The sequence below is a fragment of the Aedes aegypti genome, chromosome 1 (genome assembly GCF_002204515.2).
Source record: "Aedes aegypti strain LVP_AGWG chromosome 1, AaegL5.0 Primary Assembly, whole genome shotgun sequence".
NCBI lineage: Eukaryota > Metazoa > Arthropoda > Insecta > Diptera > Culicidae > Aedes > Aedes aegypti.
In genome coordinates, this window is record NC_035107.1 from 154,477,487 (window position 1) to 154,496,800 (window position 19,314).

Here is a 19,314-nt window from a genome sequence, read left to right on the forward strand (position 1 = left end):
TCAATTTCATTTAACTATTAAAACATTTTTTTGAATATGTTGTTTAAATTATCTAAATTTATTAAATTAATGTTTTATTTATAATAGAGCTTAGAATTTCGCAGCTAGTGTTAATGATTATAGGCGGGTCCTCACAGGCAAAGTTTTCGACAAAACTTGTTACTTACTTATAGCACAAACTATAAAAAAAAATCAGAAATTTTTGTTTGCAAGAATCAGTTGTCAACGTTGAAACTAATAATTACCGAAGATGTTAATCATGCAACTAAAAATAGATTTGAAGAATTTTCGGATAAAAACCTCCAGATTTTAAGAAAAAATATCTATTTTTTATAACGAAAAACGTTCTTACATTGTAATAAACAAGGCAATGGAACTTTTTTTATTTATCAATGTTCTTTTTTAAGTTTTGGAGTTTTTAAAATTGTTAAACATGTATTTCACAAAATTACTAAAATTTGTTTTTACAATTACAAAAATAACATATATAATCAATCAAATTAATAAGTTTCAAAAATCAGAAAGTCAGTCAAATTTATTTAGTGCAGTGAAACCGGGGCAGTAGCATGTAATACACTCAGGATGTTTGCAGTTATGAATTACTTACCAGTACATCGTTTATTGAAATTTAAGAAAATATATCATGATGATATTATGCAGAATCTGCAGATAGATTTGATGATGCAAGAATATTGTATGTTTCATTTAAGCTTCAAACCCACATAAGTTTAACATTTTTTACATCAAAAGCTTGATAACTTAACCAATCTTTGATTACTTAAGATAATATATTGGTCTGATTTGTTCGCAAAGTAGAGCGTCTAATACTATATTTCAAAACATATCAGGGGGCGATTTCCAAAAATATATTGGCTTCAGGGGGGCGAAAGTCAAAAAAGTTTGGGAAGCACTGCCCTAAAGGAAGTCCTTGAGGAATCCCTAAAGGAATTACTTGAGGAATCCCTAAAGGAACTCCAGGAGAAATCCCTGAAGGAATTCCTGGAGGAATCCCTGAAGATATTCCTGGAGGAATCCCTGAAGATATTCCTGGAGGAATCCCTGAAGGAATTCCTGGAGGAATCCCTAAAGGAATTCCTTGAGGAATCCCTAAAGGAATTACTTGAGGAATCCCTGAAGGAACTCCAGAAGAAATCCCTGAAGGAATTCCTGGAGGAATCCCTAAAGAAATTCCTGCAGGAATCTCTAAAGGAATCCTTAAAGGAATTCCTGGAGGAATCCCGAAGGAATTCCTGGACGAATCCCTAAAGGAATCCCTGAAGGAATTCCTGGGAGGAATCCTTGAAGATATTCTTGGAGGAATCCCTAAAGGAATTCCTGGACGAATCCCTGAAGGAATTCCTGGAGGAATCCCTAAAGGAATTCCTGGATGAATCCTTGAAGAAATTCCTGGAGGAATCCCTGAAGGATTTCCTGGAGGAATCCCTGAAAGAATTCCTTTAGGAATCCCTGAAGGAATTCCTTGGACAATGAATGAATAAATGTACCCCAACACAATCTCATACAATAACTTGGGTAATGAACTGAGTTGCACCAGAAAGAAAAGAGATTTTCTGGATCTGCAAGTTTAATAAAAAATATTTTTGAAGTTATGCTTCTTTATATATATTTATATATTTTTTTTTAACGTAAAAAAAGAAAATATGCAATCGGAAATTATTAGATTATTAGTTGTCTTGAACTGAATTTTCATCGCTTGGTTCGTATTGAAGCGCCTCGCACTCATCAATGAGGCTATTCACCTTTCCGATGAACTCAACTTCTAGCGATCGGGCCACCTGCAGCGGAAGCTGTTCCATTTGCGCTGCCAAGTACGATGCGAACCGCTCGTGCCTCGGTCGCTTCGCTCCCATCCATCGACCCGCTCGTGTACGGACGCAAGAATGCTTTGCATTTGCATTTCTACGCCGTCGTCATGTTTCCGGCGGCGCTGACGATGCCCTGATGGTGTGCTTTCCGGCAGGAGTGGTGGCGCTGGTGTCAAGCATATTATCCTCGCCGTCTTCCTCCTGTTCAGCTGCATCAACTTCTGAGTTGGCCTAAGAACAAGGCTGGGAAGAGCCGGAAGAACCAGGAGCAGCGTAGTTGGAACATGATCTGAAAATAGAACATTGCTGAATTTAAGCACTGAATAGGTCAAATAAGGAATTTTGGAGTTCTAAATATACTTTAGACATTTGGCTATATTATGTGCAAATTGACACATAAAATTTAGGAAAAAATATGAATAATACAAAGCAATGTCTACGAATTATCTTTTTTTGCTGAATTTTAGGCATCAAAACAAACATTATATAAGCAAAGGTCCAAAATATAGCCAGATGCCCAAGATGTATCATTTACCCTGTAATATGTAATACTCACGGTCTTGCTTCCATATGTGCGCCAAGGAACAATAGTTCCTTATACAGCGGCCATCCCGGACTCGAGCTACCCCCAGCTCCCGATCGTGAATCGTCCGCCAGTTTGCGTTTCAAACTGCCAAAACGATCCCGGAGGCTCCTCCAGCGGGCTTTTACTTTCTCAGCTGAAAAAAAAGGTTATTTTGAGATTGATGTTTTAATTTATACAGTAAAATACAACATTTAATAATTACCTGTTTTATTTAGCTGCCCCGCAATGTGCATCCAAATATGCTCTTTTTTTGGGCGTTTCGGTACTCTTTTGAGCCCTTTGAGTACAGACATGGATACTCCTTTACTAAAACAATTAACTGCTCTTCAAAACTAGCCATTTTTTTATTTTTGATTCTTCCTTCACGCGTTGGCTGCTGCGTCAATTTTGAAGATTTTCAAAGTTTAGCACAGCGTCAGCGTTTTTAGTACATGCGTGCGTTTGACGCAACGCATCATTGTGGGTTGCTGCATTGAATATCATTGCTTTTAAACTTAGCTGTCAGTTAAAGCTGACGGTGAAGTCGACGCTGACGGACCATTGTGGCCGCAGCTTTAGTCCAATGTTTGAGATCTGGGCTCACAGTGACAGTTCGTGACAGCGGAATTCCGGCTCACTATGACGTACAGAAATTTTGTATTGGTTTCTCCCTCCCAGAGTTTACCATTCCTGTGAATATTAGCCGTGCAGTGATGCTTAGAGAGCTATAGGCCGAAGAACAAACCGAAGTGTAACGAAGAGTGCAAATTTTCGCCGAATGTTTCCTTAAACCTTTCCCTAAGGTCTTCCACATTTTTCTGTTAATTACGTCAAAGCGTCAATTTACTTTTTTATATTAAAAGAAATATAATATCAAAATGATACTTTACCAGCTTTATATGCTGAGTAGAATCCACCTAATGGTGAAATAAACACGATTTATTTACTTTTGTTACTTACGACCTTTTAAAATCGTGCTCCAGATTTCTTTAGGACATATGAACGCAATGACCAATAGTGGTTATCACGCCCAATGGTATGGGTGCCCTAGTGTAGATGTAGTTGTGAACCTTAGAGGAAAACAATATGCACTCAGTCGCGAAAAACACCCAGAAACCGGGTGTAAATTTTTCAAATTGGGTAATATTTCCATATGCATTTTGATGAGTCTGGAAAGCGTGTGCAAGTTTCTTTGAGGAAAACAAAAAACAAACTGTGTATGACGACCGTATGCTAGTCTACGTGTGTTCAAATGTCACTAAGCTCTATAGATAGAGCTTAGTGACATTTGAACACACGAACACTTGCATACGCTTATCATACACAGTTTGTTTTTTGTTTTCCTCAACGAAACCTTGCACACACTTTCCAGACTCATCAAAATGCATATGGAAATATTACCCAATTTGAAATATTTACACTCAGCTTCTGGGTGTTTCCCGAGACAGAGTGCATATTGTTTTCCTCTAAGGTTCACAACCACATCTACACTAGGGCACCCATACCATTGAGCGTTGAAAAACCACTATAAATAGTTCCAACAACAAGAATAACGAAATAAACTAGTAATACAACTAAACAACGTAATTTTGTCAAGATTTGACGATAATTGACATTTAAGACTCTAATCTTACGTGAAAAACAATAGCTGTGATGGTAAATCCACCAAAATGGCTTTGGTGAGTGATTTTGACGGATTGCGCCGACAATTTTTGTCGCATAGGATTCATCGAATGTAGCGCGGTTGTTGCACCATGGCCAGATTCATTTCCCGAGCGCGTGCACGGAAAGAAATAACAATTGGGTCCTAAAGCCCTGTCCCAATTTTAGTGCCAAACGCTTAAGTTTAGGCCAAAAACACATGTTTACTCAATTTTCTAATGTTTTCCGTTGGTTTAAGCCCAAAAACATTTTTATTAGATTTTGTCACATCCTTTGGCTTAAACTCAAATTTTGGGTGTATTTTGTTTTCCGTGTCCCTTACGAAATGTCAGATAGGAACAACCCCAGTGGTCGAACTAAAACCCCTGTGGTGTTTTTGTCGACTAAGCGAACGTCAAACATGATCAAAAGTGTCAAGGTTCATTTAATGGACCAAATTTTTAAATTAAAGTTTAAACATGATAAAGCCATTATTTGAGCGGGAAAAATTGCTAAAGTAATTACAGTAACATGCTTTTTCGTGTTATTAAATAAAAACAAGATTTCATTACAAATTTTAGGACCCAATTGTGATTTAAAAAAAAACAGTAGCGGAAAATCAACTCATGATCATTGTCGTTCTACTATTATCAAACGTTTTAATAAAAATAAAATGCTTTTAGAAGTGCGCAGCAATGGTAAATTGGTCTGATGTATTCTGCGCAGTTCATATTTATTTTCCACACGTTCTCCTATAACTGTTTTTGATCCACTTCGATACCGTCAATCCGCCCCCAAACTGAATGGCGTACACTCAGCTCAACGCAATTTATAATTAAGTATTGAGTTGTATATATTAGTATATATTAGTTGTGGTGCTAGAGGACATCTTGAAAATCCACTGAGATTCTTTCAGAAACCCTTCTTGAAATTATTATATGTAGTTATTTCTTTGATCGCTCTGATTTTTCAAATAACCTCCTTGGGACTTCCTTGGGATATTTTCCTCGTAATCCTTCAGTGAAACTCTTTCAAAGTTCTTCAAAAATCCCTCTGAGATTCTTTCCGAAAAATGTCTTAGATTATACCTATTATTCTGAAATACTCTCGGAAAGACGCCTGAGACTATAATAAAAAAAATTCTATTATTTTACTTCACTTTCTTCCGTGCAAATTCTTGCGATTCTTTCGGAAATTCCTCTGGAATTCTTTTGTAAATCCCAATGGAATTCTCCCAGAAATCCCTGTGGAATAATTCCGAAAATCCTGCTAAGAAGCTTCCAGATGTCGGGGATTTTTTTAAAATATTTTATTTATGGAAATCATCCGAAAATTCCTCTGTAATTGTTTGGAAATCCTCCTTGTATTGTTACAGAAATCATTCTTATATTCTTACAGATTTATTGCTATTGATTTTATTGTTTTGTGCCTGAGATAATTTTGTATATCCAGAATTTTTCCGAAAATTCCTTCGTGATTCTTTAGAATTTTTTTTCTAAGACTCTTTGAGAAAAAAAAAACTCTGTGATTCTTCTGGAAATTCATAAGGAAGTGTTTTTGATTTTTTACGTGATTTATCAGCGATTTTCCTTGGAAATTTTCTTAAATCCTTGGCGGAATTTTCTGAAAATCCCTCTTGAGTTCAAATGGAAATCATCCAAGAAAACTACCGGACAGCCACTGGGACTTTAAAAAAATACCTATGAGATTCTTTGATTACTGATTTCTTTTTCTGAGCATCTTTTGAAAGTGACTTTTAAATGGTTCTGGAAATTCCATTTGAAATTATTCCGTAAATCTTTCTGGAGCTCTTCTGGACATCGTAATTATTCTGGAAAATATTCATGAAATCTTCTGGATGTCTGTGACTTTTCTTTGAATCTTTCAGGGATTCTTCCGAAATAACTTCTGGGATTCTTTTGGATATCACTGTAAAAAACATTCAAAATCCATTCGAAATTCTCCTGAGATTGTTTCAGATATTTACGAGAATCCTTAAAATAATTCCTTTAGAATCTCACTGATAATATTTTAGTGATTTCTCTGTGGTTCTTCTGTAAATCGACCAAATCCCAAATCTGTAAATCCTCCTTCAATTCCAAAGCAATTTCCAGACGAATTCAGAAGGATATTTTTTAAGAATCCTGAATATTTTTTCCTAAGAATCTCAATGTCATTTCTGGAAAAATACCAGAACAATTTACGGTTGAATCTCACGAAAACTTCCGGTAGAATTCTTGAATGCTTATCATTCAAGCAGAATTCCAGTCGTGTTTACGGATGAATCTCGGCAGGTTTTACGGAAGAATCCCAGCAGAATTTCTTGAAAAATTCCAGTAAAATTTCTGGAAGAATCTTCGAAAGATGTTTTGAAGCCCTCCAGCAGAAAGAAATCTGGGGGTGTTTAAGAAGAATTTCGAAAGAATAACAGTTTTCTTGAAAAAATCAGGATGCTCCCAGATCCTAGAGGTAATTCGGGAAGAATTTCTGCAAGAATCCTCAACAGAAGGATTTGAAGGATCCTCAGAAAGATTTTCGAAAGAATCCCAGAAGACTTTCCGAAAGAATGCAGAAAGATATCCGGAAGATTTCCTACAGGATTTTTGGAAAAGTCCCAGAAAAATTTCAAGAATATTGACGTAAAAATCTCAATGGCATTTCTAGAATAATTTCAGAAAGATTTTCGTAAGCATCCTCGAAAGTATTCTAAAAGGATTCCGAAAGCATCTCAGGTGATTTCCGGAAGAATACCAGAGGTATTCTCATAATAATCCCAGAAGTATTTCCGGAAAAAAGCCAGAATTATTTTCGGCGGAATTCTCGGAGAATTTCTATTAGAGTCGTAGTACATTTTTTAGCAAAATCCTCTAAAAATATCCAGAAGAATTGCATCAGGATTTTTGGTAGAATCTTCCATTGAATTTCGAAAGAATCTTCGAGAATTTCGAAGAATTTAATTTCCAGGATATCAAAAGTAATTCTTAAGGAGATAAACGAAAAATCACATACAAATTTCTGCAAAAATTCCAATAAGATGTCCAGAAGAATCACATATCCGAAAGAATCTCAAAAATAGTACCGGAATGCTAACGATTTTTCTTAGATGAATCCAAAAGCGATATCTGGAAGTATTCTGTGATTTCCAGAAGAACTTAGAAACAATCCCAGAGAGGTTTTGAAGGATTCATAAGTGATTTAAGGGAGAATCCCTAGGGGAAAATTCCAAAGAATTCTAGAGTAATTTCTGGACCAATGTTTTTTTTATATGCTGTATCAATATTTGAGCTAGGTATGTTGAACAGCTCAAGAAAAGTGAAAATTTCTGCTCAAGAAATTTCTACAGTGAGCTCCATTTCAATTGACATTTCTTTTCAACTGCGTACTGCGATAAAGGAAAAATGCTCTTCTTGAGCATTTCTTGCAAGAAATTTGCCACGATTACTTTTCTGTTGAAGTGCATACTTCCCATTACAAGTAATTATTTATAATAAATAAGCGACTCGTCTCGACTTACACGCCGCGCAGAATAAGCACGAATTTTAATTTATCGCCATAATTGAACAACAATTTTAATTAGAATGTGCATCCACCACATCATCCCTCTCAGAAGCATTTTGATTCTCAATATTTTTTTGCGGTGATTCAGAATTGTAATCACATACTAGTTTAATTGCATGTGGTGTCATTCAATATTTAAAATAAGATTCGTTAAGCATGTTGATCCTTCGACATGAACCAACGAGCATTGCTTGTAGTTATGAGATTTTTTCGATTACTTTGATTACCGATTTATTTTTCTGAGAATCTTCTCAAAGTTACTTTCAACTGGTTCTGGAAATTCCTTTTGAAATTATTCCGTGAATATTTCTGCAGTTCTTCTGGACATCGGAATTATTCTGGAAAATATTCATGAAATCTTCTGGATGTCTGTGAATTTCCTTCAAATCTTTCAGGGATTATTGCGAAATAACTTCTGGGATTCTTTTGAATATCACTGTAATTTTGATATAGAATTCTCATGGGATTGTATCAGATATTTACGAAAATCCTTCATGCAGAAGTGATTCTTCTATAAATCGACCTGGAGTTCTTCAGGAAATTCTTCTATAATCCCAAAGCAATTCCCAGAAAAAAAATCAGAAGGATATTTTTAAGAATCCAAAGAATCTCAATGGAATCTCTGAAAAAATACCAGAACGATTTACGGTTGAATCTCACGAAAACTTCCGGTAGAATTCTTGAATGATATCCGGAAGAATGACAGTCGTTTTACGGCACAATCCCAGCAAAATTTAATGAAAAATTCTGCAAAATTTCTGTAAGCATCTTTGAAAGATATTTTGAAGTCTTCCAGCAGGATAACAGAAAGTTATCTGGGGGTATCTCAGAAAAAAAAATCCGAAAGAATGCTAGGGAGATACTCGAAAGAATAGAGAGTGTTATGAAAAATTCAGGATGCTCCTGGATCCTGTTAGGATTTCTTAGGTTGGGAACCACTATTGTTCCCACCTCGGCTTTGTCCTGGGACTCAGGGCCGTTTACGCGATATCGAAGGAATTGGAGGCGGAAGGACTTCCCTTGAAGATCAAAGCAAGGTGGACCGACCAACAAAAGAGAGAGAAAGCAGGGCTTGCGCTTTGAAATAATAGGCGACAAGAAAAAAGTTTAACTTTACATCATTCTATTCATCTATTCAATTCATCATAAGGGGGGGGGAGGGGAGCGTTTTAACTCAGTAATGGAGAAATTAAGGAAAGGAAAGGAAATTACTCACATACCGTGGGCACTTTAGCAGCTGGCAGGAGATCGGATTCCCTCGGCAGTCCGGGATCGGGATCGTCGGGACCCCATCGTCATGCTCTTTCGTATTTCCTCGACGTTTGGTGGGTGATACCGAAGCTCGACTCGATCCTTGGGGTAACACTTTGACGGGGAACTGTCTCGGGATATTCTGGAGCTGCTCTCCTGGCCGTCCCCACGACAGTGGTAAGTCCGGAGCTGCTGTCCCAAGCTGAGAAAGGGCTATTCAACGGCCCTAACAAGGTGGTGGCGGGATGCACACGGGGTGAGATGGTTAACACTTTCGTCTGGCCGGCCGATGATGGGGCGACGGAATGGCACAACGGCGATTGGATTCGTTCACTCGTTGAAAGTCTATCGGGATCAAAGAGCACTTTTTCACTCGACTCGACGACCGACACTTGAGTTAAACTAAGTTCACTACTGGTAGAGTAAAAGAAGATAATATTAGAAGTCGCGCACAACTGACGGTGACTGTTTGCGTTCACCTAATAGAGGCCGATTCTGGGATGACCGGCAGTTTTATCTCCCTCTCGGTGGGTGACTGTCAGCTGTTCGATCGATGATATTGACGGTTGGTAGCAAGTGGTAGCGGAGTAGGGATGTTCAGGATAGGATAACGGGGGTTTAAATTCGATATTATTTTTTTGTTTCGTTAAGTTTATTTAATACATTTCAAGTTCAATTCCAATTCATTAGTTTAATTTAATGTGCCTTTAATTCTATACAAAATATTTCAAATTGCGATAAGCCCTAATAATAAGAATAATAAGAATAAAACTATTTACAACGATAAATTATGTACAAAAATGTAACCTTTTTTGGAAGGTTACATTCGTCCCCCACTTTAGAAAAAAAAACCTTGTTTTTTTCTAGGGAGAAATGAGATTGGATTTCAGGTTAAATGGAATCTCGTGGCCCTCCTCTTAATGATTGTTATTTTGATTTTGCGGAATGATTTTTCCATAAAGAGGAGCTCTTTTCCGCGAAATCACTTCACAATCATTAATAGAGACTGTCCACTGCAGGGAATTTGGTAAGGGAATAGGATTTCAGTATGGCCCTCCTCTTGTTAAACGTTGGTTTGATTTTGTGAAATGATTTTTCCATGGAGAGGAGCACTCTTTCACAAAATCACTCAACATTTAATAATAGAGACTGTCCATTAAGGAAAGGTACAATTTAGGAGTTCCTGTATTGGCAGCTCTCTTTTGGCTGACTGTTAGTTTGATTTAATGAGATGATTTTTCCGTGTAGAGAGGAGCTCTTTCTCACCAAATCACGTAACTTTTAGCCATAGAGTCTGGCTGCCAAGCTAAGAATCCCACTTCATCTCAGGATAATTAGGTCGCGGTAAACCTCTTTCTCTTGTTAATGACATCCAATCTGGAAAAGTGATTGATTCCTCGATGGGAGCTCTTCTTTTCGAGATTAGTTGTCACTGCCCAAGATTAAAGGAATTACCGGGAGAGGCTAACATTCACGATCTATGATCGAGTTGAAGAAAAGGGGGACCTTGTTCTCAAATTCGTAATAGATTCACTGAATGCTAGTTCTCCTATAGTGGCTCTCTACCCCTGCAGTTTAAGTGATAATTTGAAGCAATGATTGATCACTGAAGGAGGCTCTTTTCCTTCAAATTACATGAAACTGCAGCGCGAGCCTGACCACTATACTTCCTATTTATCATAAGTGGAAATAGGATGACAATGTTTGAGTTGTATCGAAATAATATATGAAATAGGAAAATTCAGCCTTATAGAAGAGTGGTTCGTCAGAATAAATCGGATCTTGTCCATCCTCTTTCCATCAACATTAGAAATTAAACTTTAATTTTAAAACTAGATACTGCTACCCTTAAAACTAGTTTACAATTAGAAGAGAAAATAAATATTTTGGAACCTCTTCATTTTGTTTTCAAATATCACCGAAAAATTGATTCGGGAAAAAAATATATTATGCTTCACTCACACATCCATTCAATCCCCCCAACATTCATACGAAAACATTCATTCACTCATTACATTCATACAGTTGTCTGGCTTAAAACAGGATCTACCCCGAACAACATAGTTCCAAATACACACGCTATATATTATTTATTCTACTGTTTAATATTTTGTAATTTTAGGGATCCCTATTCTAATTATTTTCGGGAGTCTAGCCTTGTCGCACTAGACCCCTCGATTTTCAAGGTAGGAATTTAACAACCTTGGGCTGCTTTTATTCTGCCGGTAAACAAACCCCTGAGTTTGACTCTGGTAAAATTTCCCAGAAAATGTCAACAGAGGGCAAGAAAAAGAAGCTGAAGAAGATGATGAGGGTGAGGAGGAGAAATCAAAACAACAACAATTTATCTGACGACGACGATGGTAAGGCAGGCATGAATGAAACAGATTGAGAATGAAAGAATGTAAATAAACGGGTAAGCAATGTATGTTATTCCGGTAGTGATTGTTCTTTTCAGATGATTGGAAGCAGAATTCTTGGAAGAAAAGCAGTGCAGATGTTCCCCAATATTTCGTAGTGTCCGTATCACCCGGGTTTTAGGTGAACCGCAGGCCAAATGCCTAAGTTTTTGCCGGTAAGATCTTCCAGCTCGTAGGAAGATGAACCTATTTTTGCTTTTACCTTACACGGTAAATACTGCCGCCCTAATTTAGCGTTATAGTTATCGGCGGCTGACGATTGTTTCATATTCTTTCGGTAGACTAGTTGCCCTACCGAGAAAGATTTTGCGAAGGTACGACTTCGCAAATTGTAACGGTCCCGAGACACGTTATGGGCTTTTTCCAGATTCTTACGGACAATCTCGTGAATTTTAGAGAACATTTGCTTCTGCCTTACCTCCCTCTTTTCCGCAGAAAGCTCTTCGCCATGACGGGCGAGACGATGGTCGGATCCCTGTTCCGCTAGCTCAGCACCGTGGGTAATGAAGTAAGGTGTGAACCCAGTGGAGGAATGGACACTTGTGTTGAGCATCAGCTCAATTTCTGGAATTTTCGTGTCCCACGTGCGCTGGTCCTCTTGGACGTATGTGCGAATTGCCGCATTTATAGTCCTATTGACGCGCTCCACTGGGTTCGATTGGGAATGATAGCGGGAGTTCAACCAGTGTGTGATTTTGAAGTGGTCCAACAGTTCCTTGAACTCTTTGGAAACAAATGTGCTACCATTGTCCGTAATTATAGTTTCAGGGACAGAGTTCCTGTAGAACCACTGATTTTTCAAAATCACACACATGGTTGAACTATCCAGCTTCTTCACCGGATGGATCATTACCCATTTGGAGAAATAATCGCATATTACCAGAATATGCTGGTTTCCCCTCCGACTACGTGGCAGTGGACCCACAAAATCCAGGGAAATTATCTGCCATGGTCGGGATGCACAGCGCATTTTGCCCATTTCTGGGGTCGTCTGCACATACGACGGCTTGACCTCTTTGCAGGTGGAGCAAGCCTGTATGTAGACTTTAATGTCTTTGGCCATCTTTGGCCAATAGTAGCGTTGTCGAACGCGAGCTAACGTTTTTTCGAAGCCAGGATGAAACTGGTCATCGTGAACCGATTTCAAAATTTCGGGAATCTCGTCGGCGGAAAGGACTTGCTTCCATTCGTACCGCGAGTCAAATGGTATATTTTTGGCCACTATAAATTTGTATAGCCTACCATCTTCGACTTTAAAGTCGACGTAGTCGTCGGGGTAGTTTTTGACCTTCTCCATTAGGGAGGTATACCACGGTGAAGTCGATGAACCTTGAACCACAGCAATGCTTCGTGACAGAGCATCCGGGACGACATTTTCTTTGCCTTTCCGATGTACTACTGTCATGTCGTATTGCTGAAAGTCCAAGCTCCATCGACTGCATCGCGATCCTACTTTCCACTTTGTTTTGAGGATGTGGGTCAGTGCCGACGAATCCGTCACCAAGGTGAAGTGGTATCCTTCAATATACCCCCGGAAAGCTTCGATTGAGAGCAGCGCGGCTAGGGCCTCCTTCTCAGCGGCGTGGTAATTCTTCTGAGGAGTGGTGAGCTTTCGGGAAAAATAAGAAATAACCCTCTCACCATCCACTTGTTGCTGTGTGAGAACTCCAGCAACCGCCACATCGCTTGCGTCCGTCTGAATGACGAACTCTTTGGAGAAGTCAGGGAACCCTAGAATAGGAGTGCTGATCAGCTGCTCCTTTATCAAGCAGAAAGCTCTTTCCGCGGCCTCGTTCCAACCAATTATTTTGGTTTTGGATTTGAGGAGATCCGACAGTGGTTCGCAAGTCTTGCTAAAGTTCGGGATGAACCGCCGGTAATAATTCGCCATTCCTAGGAATCTTCTTAGCTTGGTAATCGTAGTGGGCCTCTCGTATTCCACTATTGGTCGAATTTTATCGGGATTTCCACGAAGGCCCTCTGGACTAAGAAGATATCCTAGGAAGTGAATTTCCGGCATCCCGAACTGAGACTTCTCAATGTTGATCATCAGGTTGGCTCTGTTCAGTCTACGCGCAATTTCCCGTAGCAACTGTACGTGATGCTCAAATGTCTCCGTCACCACGACGATATCGTCGAGATAGACGAAGACATAGGGTTCCAGTACACCATGGCCAAGTACCCGATCCATTAATCTCGCTAGAGTAGCGGGACTGTTCACTAGGCCAAATGGCATCCTTGTGTACTGGAACAACCCCTTGCCCTGCACACTGAAGGCCGTGTATTTCCGTGATGATTTTTCCAACGGAACTTGTAGGAAGGCTTCCGACAAATCTATTGTCGAAAGATATTTTGCCTTCGGAAGTTGGCCAAGTATACGGCAGGGGTGCGGCAAGGGGTAAGCATCACGAACAGTACGTTCGTTAATCTTACGCGCATCTAAACAGAGCCTAACCTTATGAGGTTTTATAACTGGCACGCAGTTCAACGACCAGTCCGAGTTACTGGGCTCGATTATCCCAGCATCGAGCAATCTCTGAAGCTCCACCGACACTAATCCTTGCGTTTTGGGGGACATTACATATGGGAATTGTCGCACTGGAGGCTTCTTCCGCCATTCCTCGGCGATCTCTATTTTGTGCTCCGCCACTGGAGTAGTGGACAATTTCCCGGGGCGAGCTGCGATGAACAGTGTTTTAACATGATCGATCGTTTCTTGCTCAGAATCCGTTAGCACAGAAGATGGGGATGGCAATTCAAGATTTGAGTCGTCTCCTATGTTTTCAACCATGGCGCAACCGGTAATGGTAGGTTGGATGTGGAAGGCTTTCCAAAAGTCCATTCCACAGATACAGTTGATTGCCAGGTTGGGAACCACTAGAGTGGGGACGACCTTGACCATGCCATTCCACAAAAATGGTAAATAAACCTGCCCGCGAACACTGAGTCTTTCTCCGCTCGCAGTGCGCAGATTTACGGGGTTTTGAAGCGGAAAGATGCGCTTTGGTTTGATGGAGTTGTAAACGGATTCATTGATCAGGGTGAGGTTGCTCCCACTGTCAAGAAGAGCCCGAAAGTTTACACCGTACACTTTCACAGACGTGTAGGGACGATTATCGTCAGGAAATGGATATGAAATCGTAAATGAAGCGGGAGACACCGGATAGAGATTTCTCGTAGCCGGTTCGAAACACGGTGGAAGAAATACGCCTAGAAGTTCGGATTCAGCGGGCGGCGGTTTTGGCTCGCTGCTATTGCGTTTTTTATGCAATAGGGGCAGTTGTTGGTTGGATACCCTCGAAATCCACAGTTCGCGCAAAGGACCCCCTTTGGAAGTTCACAACGATCCATTCGATGCCCGAACTTACCGCAATTAAAGCAGTGTCGGCCGGATAGGGGCTGATGGGAATCAATCATTTCTTCCAAAGTGATTGGTGGACGCGTTGGGACACGAGAGGGGTTGATTCCGGTTTGGGAACTGTTCTGGTGCTGACGAGATTGAGAAGGATTAGTATTAGTGTTGCTTCTAGGTGGGAACTGCTGTGCTGTCGTCGAAGGTTTATTTTGCTTGTCTTTCGAAAAACCCTTCTTCGACTTTGTGTCGGAATCTACTGTTTCAACAGCGTTCACCGACCTTTCAGGTCCAAAAACCTTATTGTAAACTGAGAAATTCACAGCATCGATTTTCTGACCGGCAGACACGAGGGTCGGGAGGTCGGATATCGGGAGAAAGTTGAGCTGTCTCTTATAGTCAAGCCTCAAATTTTGCAGCAAAATTTGAACCTTTTCAAATTCTGGCAGTGGAACACTCATGGTTCCAAAAGTTCCTCCATGGCATGGTAGTATTGGAGAAAAGTTTCGTTACGGGACTGGTGGCGCTGACTTTCATTTTTATCAGAGTATCTAAATCAGGATGCATAAATGTTCTCCTGAGCTCAAATACCAGATGCTGCCAGTTCATGAGGCGATTCGATGCGCGCATGGTCATATACCATTGCATGGCTGGCCCTTTGAAAAGATGAATCGCGGACTCGAACAATTCGTGGTCTGAAACCTGTTCAGCCACTGACATAGCATGAACCATTCCCAAGAACTGATTCAATTTCAAACCCTGGTCTTCACCATCGTACTTCGCTATCGTCCACTTGGACACAGGTAAGGTGTGGCGCACCTGGTTGCCTGTTCGAACTGAATTGAATGGAATGAATGATGGATTAGAGCTAGGATTAGAAGAAGGAATCGCAGTTCCGGCCCATGGATGGAATGCCTGTTGATAGCCTGGAGCAAGGTTTCCTTGCCAAGGATTAGAATTCGGCGCATTGTAAAATGCGGAGGCACCATGCCATTGACCTAGAGGTGGTACACTTCCTGAAGATGGAATTCCCCATCCAGGGTTGTAAGTGTGTGCACTACTAGACGGTTGAAAGGAGGGATTTTTCAAAAAATGATTTTTGAAACGATGAAGAAGTTTGAGGCTGTGACGTCGAGTGGCTCTGCGGTAGTGAAAAAGTCACGCTAGTGACCGGTCTTGAAGGGATGCCCATGCTAGCCGAGCTGATCGTTTGAGACTGCAGTGAACTTGAGGGGAGAGAAATGGGCACAAATGAAGAGAACTCATTATAAAGCTGTGAGTTCGCCAACGGCTGTTTGCTTCCACTTGGAAGCACGGATTCCCTATTCTGGGACTCTCCATTGGGCTTGTCCCGTTTCGACAATTCTACTGCAAGCTCGTTGATACGAGACAGCAAAGCTTCTAACACCGAAGTGGTGCTTTCTGGGCGCTCCGTATTCGCTGCTTGGTTCCCACTTGCCATATTTTGGTGCATTGGGGCCACTGCGTCATCTTCAGGGCGAAACAGATCTAATAAGTCTTGATCCCCCAGTATCTCTCGAAGACCCGCTCCCGATGTCTCAGGTTCCGAATAAAAATAGTGATCTAATAGTCTCACCACATCAATGAGCATCGACTTCAAAAAACTTTCTGCTTCTCCTTCTGCCTGCTTCAACAAAAGAACAATCCGATGACCGAAATGTAACAATTTTGCTTGACCTCTTGTTTTCAGGTTTCGATCATTCTGCTGGAGGCCCGCATAAATTTCATCGTAATTGTGTCGACAAAACCGAAGTGTTTCTTCCCAATTAACCTCAAGTTCTGCCTCAATAATCGCCTTTTGCGATTTTTCAGCCTTTAAATGCTCCCGAAGGCTCCTCCGTCTTCGCGAATAGGTTGGATCCTCCCTAATTACAATTGAGCGGATGTTGAGCTCGAAATCCAACTCATCGGTCGACAAATGGTCCACCCTTAAATGATGGTACCATTCACGAATCCTTTCTACTGCGCGTGTGTACTCATCGCTACGTGCTTCAGCCATCTTGAACACAAAAACGTTATAAAAATCGAAATAATCAAAAAAAAAATATTCAAGAAAATTATCAACTAAACTAAAGAAAGTAGCTATACTATAAATCTATAAACTTACAAAAAAGAAAAAATATAAAAATAAACAGAGAATTATCTAAAGTATTCACTAAATTATATAGGAACGCTTTTATTCTTTAAAAATGTGCTAAAAACAGGAAAAAAGCATAAGAAAAAATAAAAAGTTCGCTTGTAACACCTAATTAAACGTGAAAAGCTAATATTCGCTCTAAATTATGCGAAAACGTAGCAAAAATTAGGCGTATATTAGACTGGAGCTATCTAATTTACAAAAAAAAATAATTTAATTTACAATAAAAGAATGCAAAAAGAACAAGCATCAACTTATTCTAACATCCACTTAAATAAACAAAAATAACTGAAAAAAAATAAATTTAGGAAAAAAAATTCATAATTGGAACACGGTGTAAAATTATATGAAACTAATTCACTAAATATTTGTTTAAATCTACTAATTCACTAATTAATTCAGGCACTGTATCTAGGACAAAAGGCTAAAATTCTAAAGCGGATTCAAAAGAACGACTATCCAGCTTTTTACGCTACGCCGCTATAAAATATGAATCACCCCCAGTTGACGGATCTTGGCAACATTATAGCTATCATTATAGCATCAATCATAGTATGCCAATGAAAAAACTTGTAACCAAGGAACGTTAGTTTGTTGTTATCAACAATTTTAGTTTTCAAATCGATTACAAAATGCCTATAAAATGCTGTATCAATGGCTGTGGTGCAAAGCAGGGCAAGGATAAAGTGAGTTTTCATCGTTTTCCGGCTATACAAACTGCTCGTGATGCTATTCGGAGAGAATTGTGGGTTGAGGCTGCTGGAATGTGCGGAAAAAATGTCACAAGACAATATATCTGTGGACACCATTTTGAAACCGGTAGGTTTTCTCAATAACTTGATGTCAAAAACCTAATAATGACCTTTAATGAATAGTCTACAATCGTAGATAAACCCGCAGCTTCTAACGATACAAGTGCCGGAAACTGGATTCCAACTCTTCGCTTAGGCATTTATTCTCACCTTCATGATGAAAGTTGTGATGATACAGGTTCACTAAAGGAAATGAAGTTTGGGTGTAACGTTACAGAATCAAATGACGATACGAGTACTGAAGATATAAGAGAAGATTTACCCATGGACATAATACTGGAAGATGAGGAAGTTCAGGACATTTTGGACACAGAGGATAGAAATATGAGTACGGTATGTGAGCATAGTTTTGTACTTGTCTCTTTTGCTTCTCGACAGGGAGTCATACTCAGACCTGAAATACTACAACTTTCAATCATTTTAGTATCTACATCAACAATGAAGATCACTATAACAAGAAGACTGGGAGCTCTGCCAAAAATCAGGAGTTCTATTCTACCAGTGGTATGAGGTGAGAATTGTCGGTCTGCTATACGAGACCAAATGGATAGTCACTTCACTCGAGTCGAGGATGGTCACCTCGCTACACGAGACCGACAATTCTCACATCACGCCACTCGTGGAATGACCCCAATTGTCCGACTGAAAAATTATCACTTTAGCAAAACAGTGGCGCTGGCATCAGTGACGATCGACGGATATGGGAAAATGAAAGAGCTCTCAGTCTTCTTGTTATAGGGATCTTTTTAATATACTTATCATGGAACATTGAAATAATAACCAAAATTACAACTTTTAGGATAATTTGAACTACTGTGCAAATGACGAATATGAGATGCATTTGAATGAAGATTGGCTGGAGAACATTTTAACTGACGCGACCAGTACGGATCGTGACGCGCTTATTCTGAAATATGAAACTGAATTAGATCAAAAGAATCGCCAAATTGAAGATTCAGTAAAAACAATTGAAGATCAAAAAAACTTTTGAAGCTTTTCAAATACGATCTAGACTGCTTTAAGGACAATGATTCGAAAGTGAAGCATTTCACAGGGTTACCAACATATGCTGCTCTCGTGCTTATTTTTAATTTTGTCGAAGAAGGTTTGCTTTGTATTGTTATAGTGCTACGAAGTTTTAAGTATTTCATTTTACAGGAATGAACACATTTTCCACATCGCTCAACAAGCAACAATCTTTCATTATGGTTCTGATGTATTTGAGGCTTGGTTTGAGTTTCAATACCTTGACATATGTTTTTGATGTATGTCCGGCAACAGTAATAAAAAACTTCTATTCGACACTTTACTCATTGTATAAAAAGCTCAAAGGATTGGTTAAATGGCCATCACCTGACATCTTGAAAAGTAATTGTCCACAGAAGTACAAAGAAATATTTTCAAGCAATATATCAGTTATAGTGGATTGCTTTGAAATTTTTACCAAAAAACCTGGAATGAAAGATGCCATAATCAAAATGTACAGTAATTACAAGCACCACTACACTGTTAAAGAAATGATTGACATAACACCTTTCGGAACAATATCGTTCATTTCGAAACCATACTCTGGTCGTTCATCAGATAAGTATATCACCGAAAACTGTGGATTTTTAGACAAACTTAGTCCACGAGACCTTGTTCTTGCTGACCGTGGGTTCACCGTGAAGAAAGCCATAAATGACCGGGGTGCTGTACTCAAAGTACCAGATTCATCAAGTAAGCGGCATC

At 39.5% G+C, this 19,314-nt stretch overlaps 2 protein-coding genes across 6 annotated transcripts in view; both read left to right on the forward strand.

The window, feature by feature from the left end:
• Positions 1–19,314, forward strand: part of LOC5569994 (coiled-coil domain-containing protein 186) — a 249,268-nt gene that overhangs the window by 156,694 nt on the left and 73,260 nt on the right. The window lies entirely within an intron of this gene.
• On the forward strand, positions 17,144–18,892 carry LOC110678525. The gene is made up of 3 exons (XM_021851510.1): positions 17,144–17,590; positions 17,647–17,916; positions 18,383–18,892. The coding sequence occupies exons 1-3, from the start codon at positions 17,498–17,500 to the stop codon at positions 18,572–18,574; spliced, it is 555 nt and encodes a 184-aa protein (XP_021707202.1). The 5' UTR covers positions 17,144–17,497; the 3' UTR covers positions 18,575–18,892.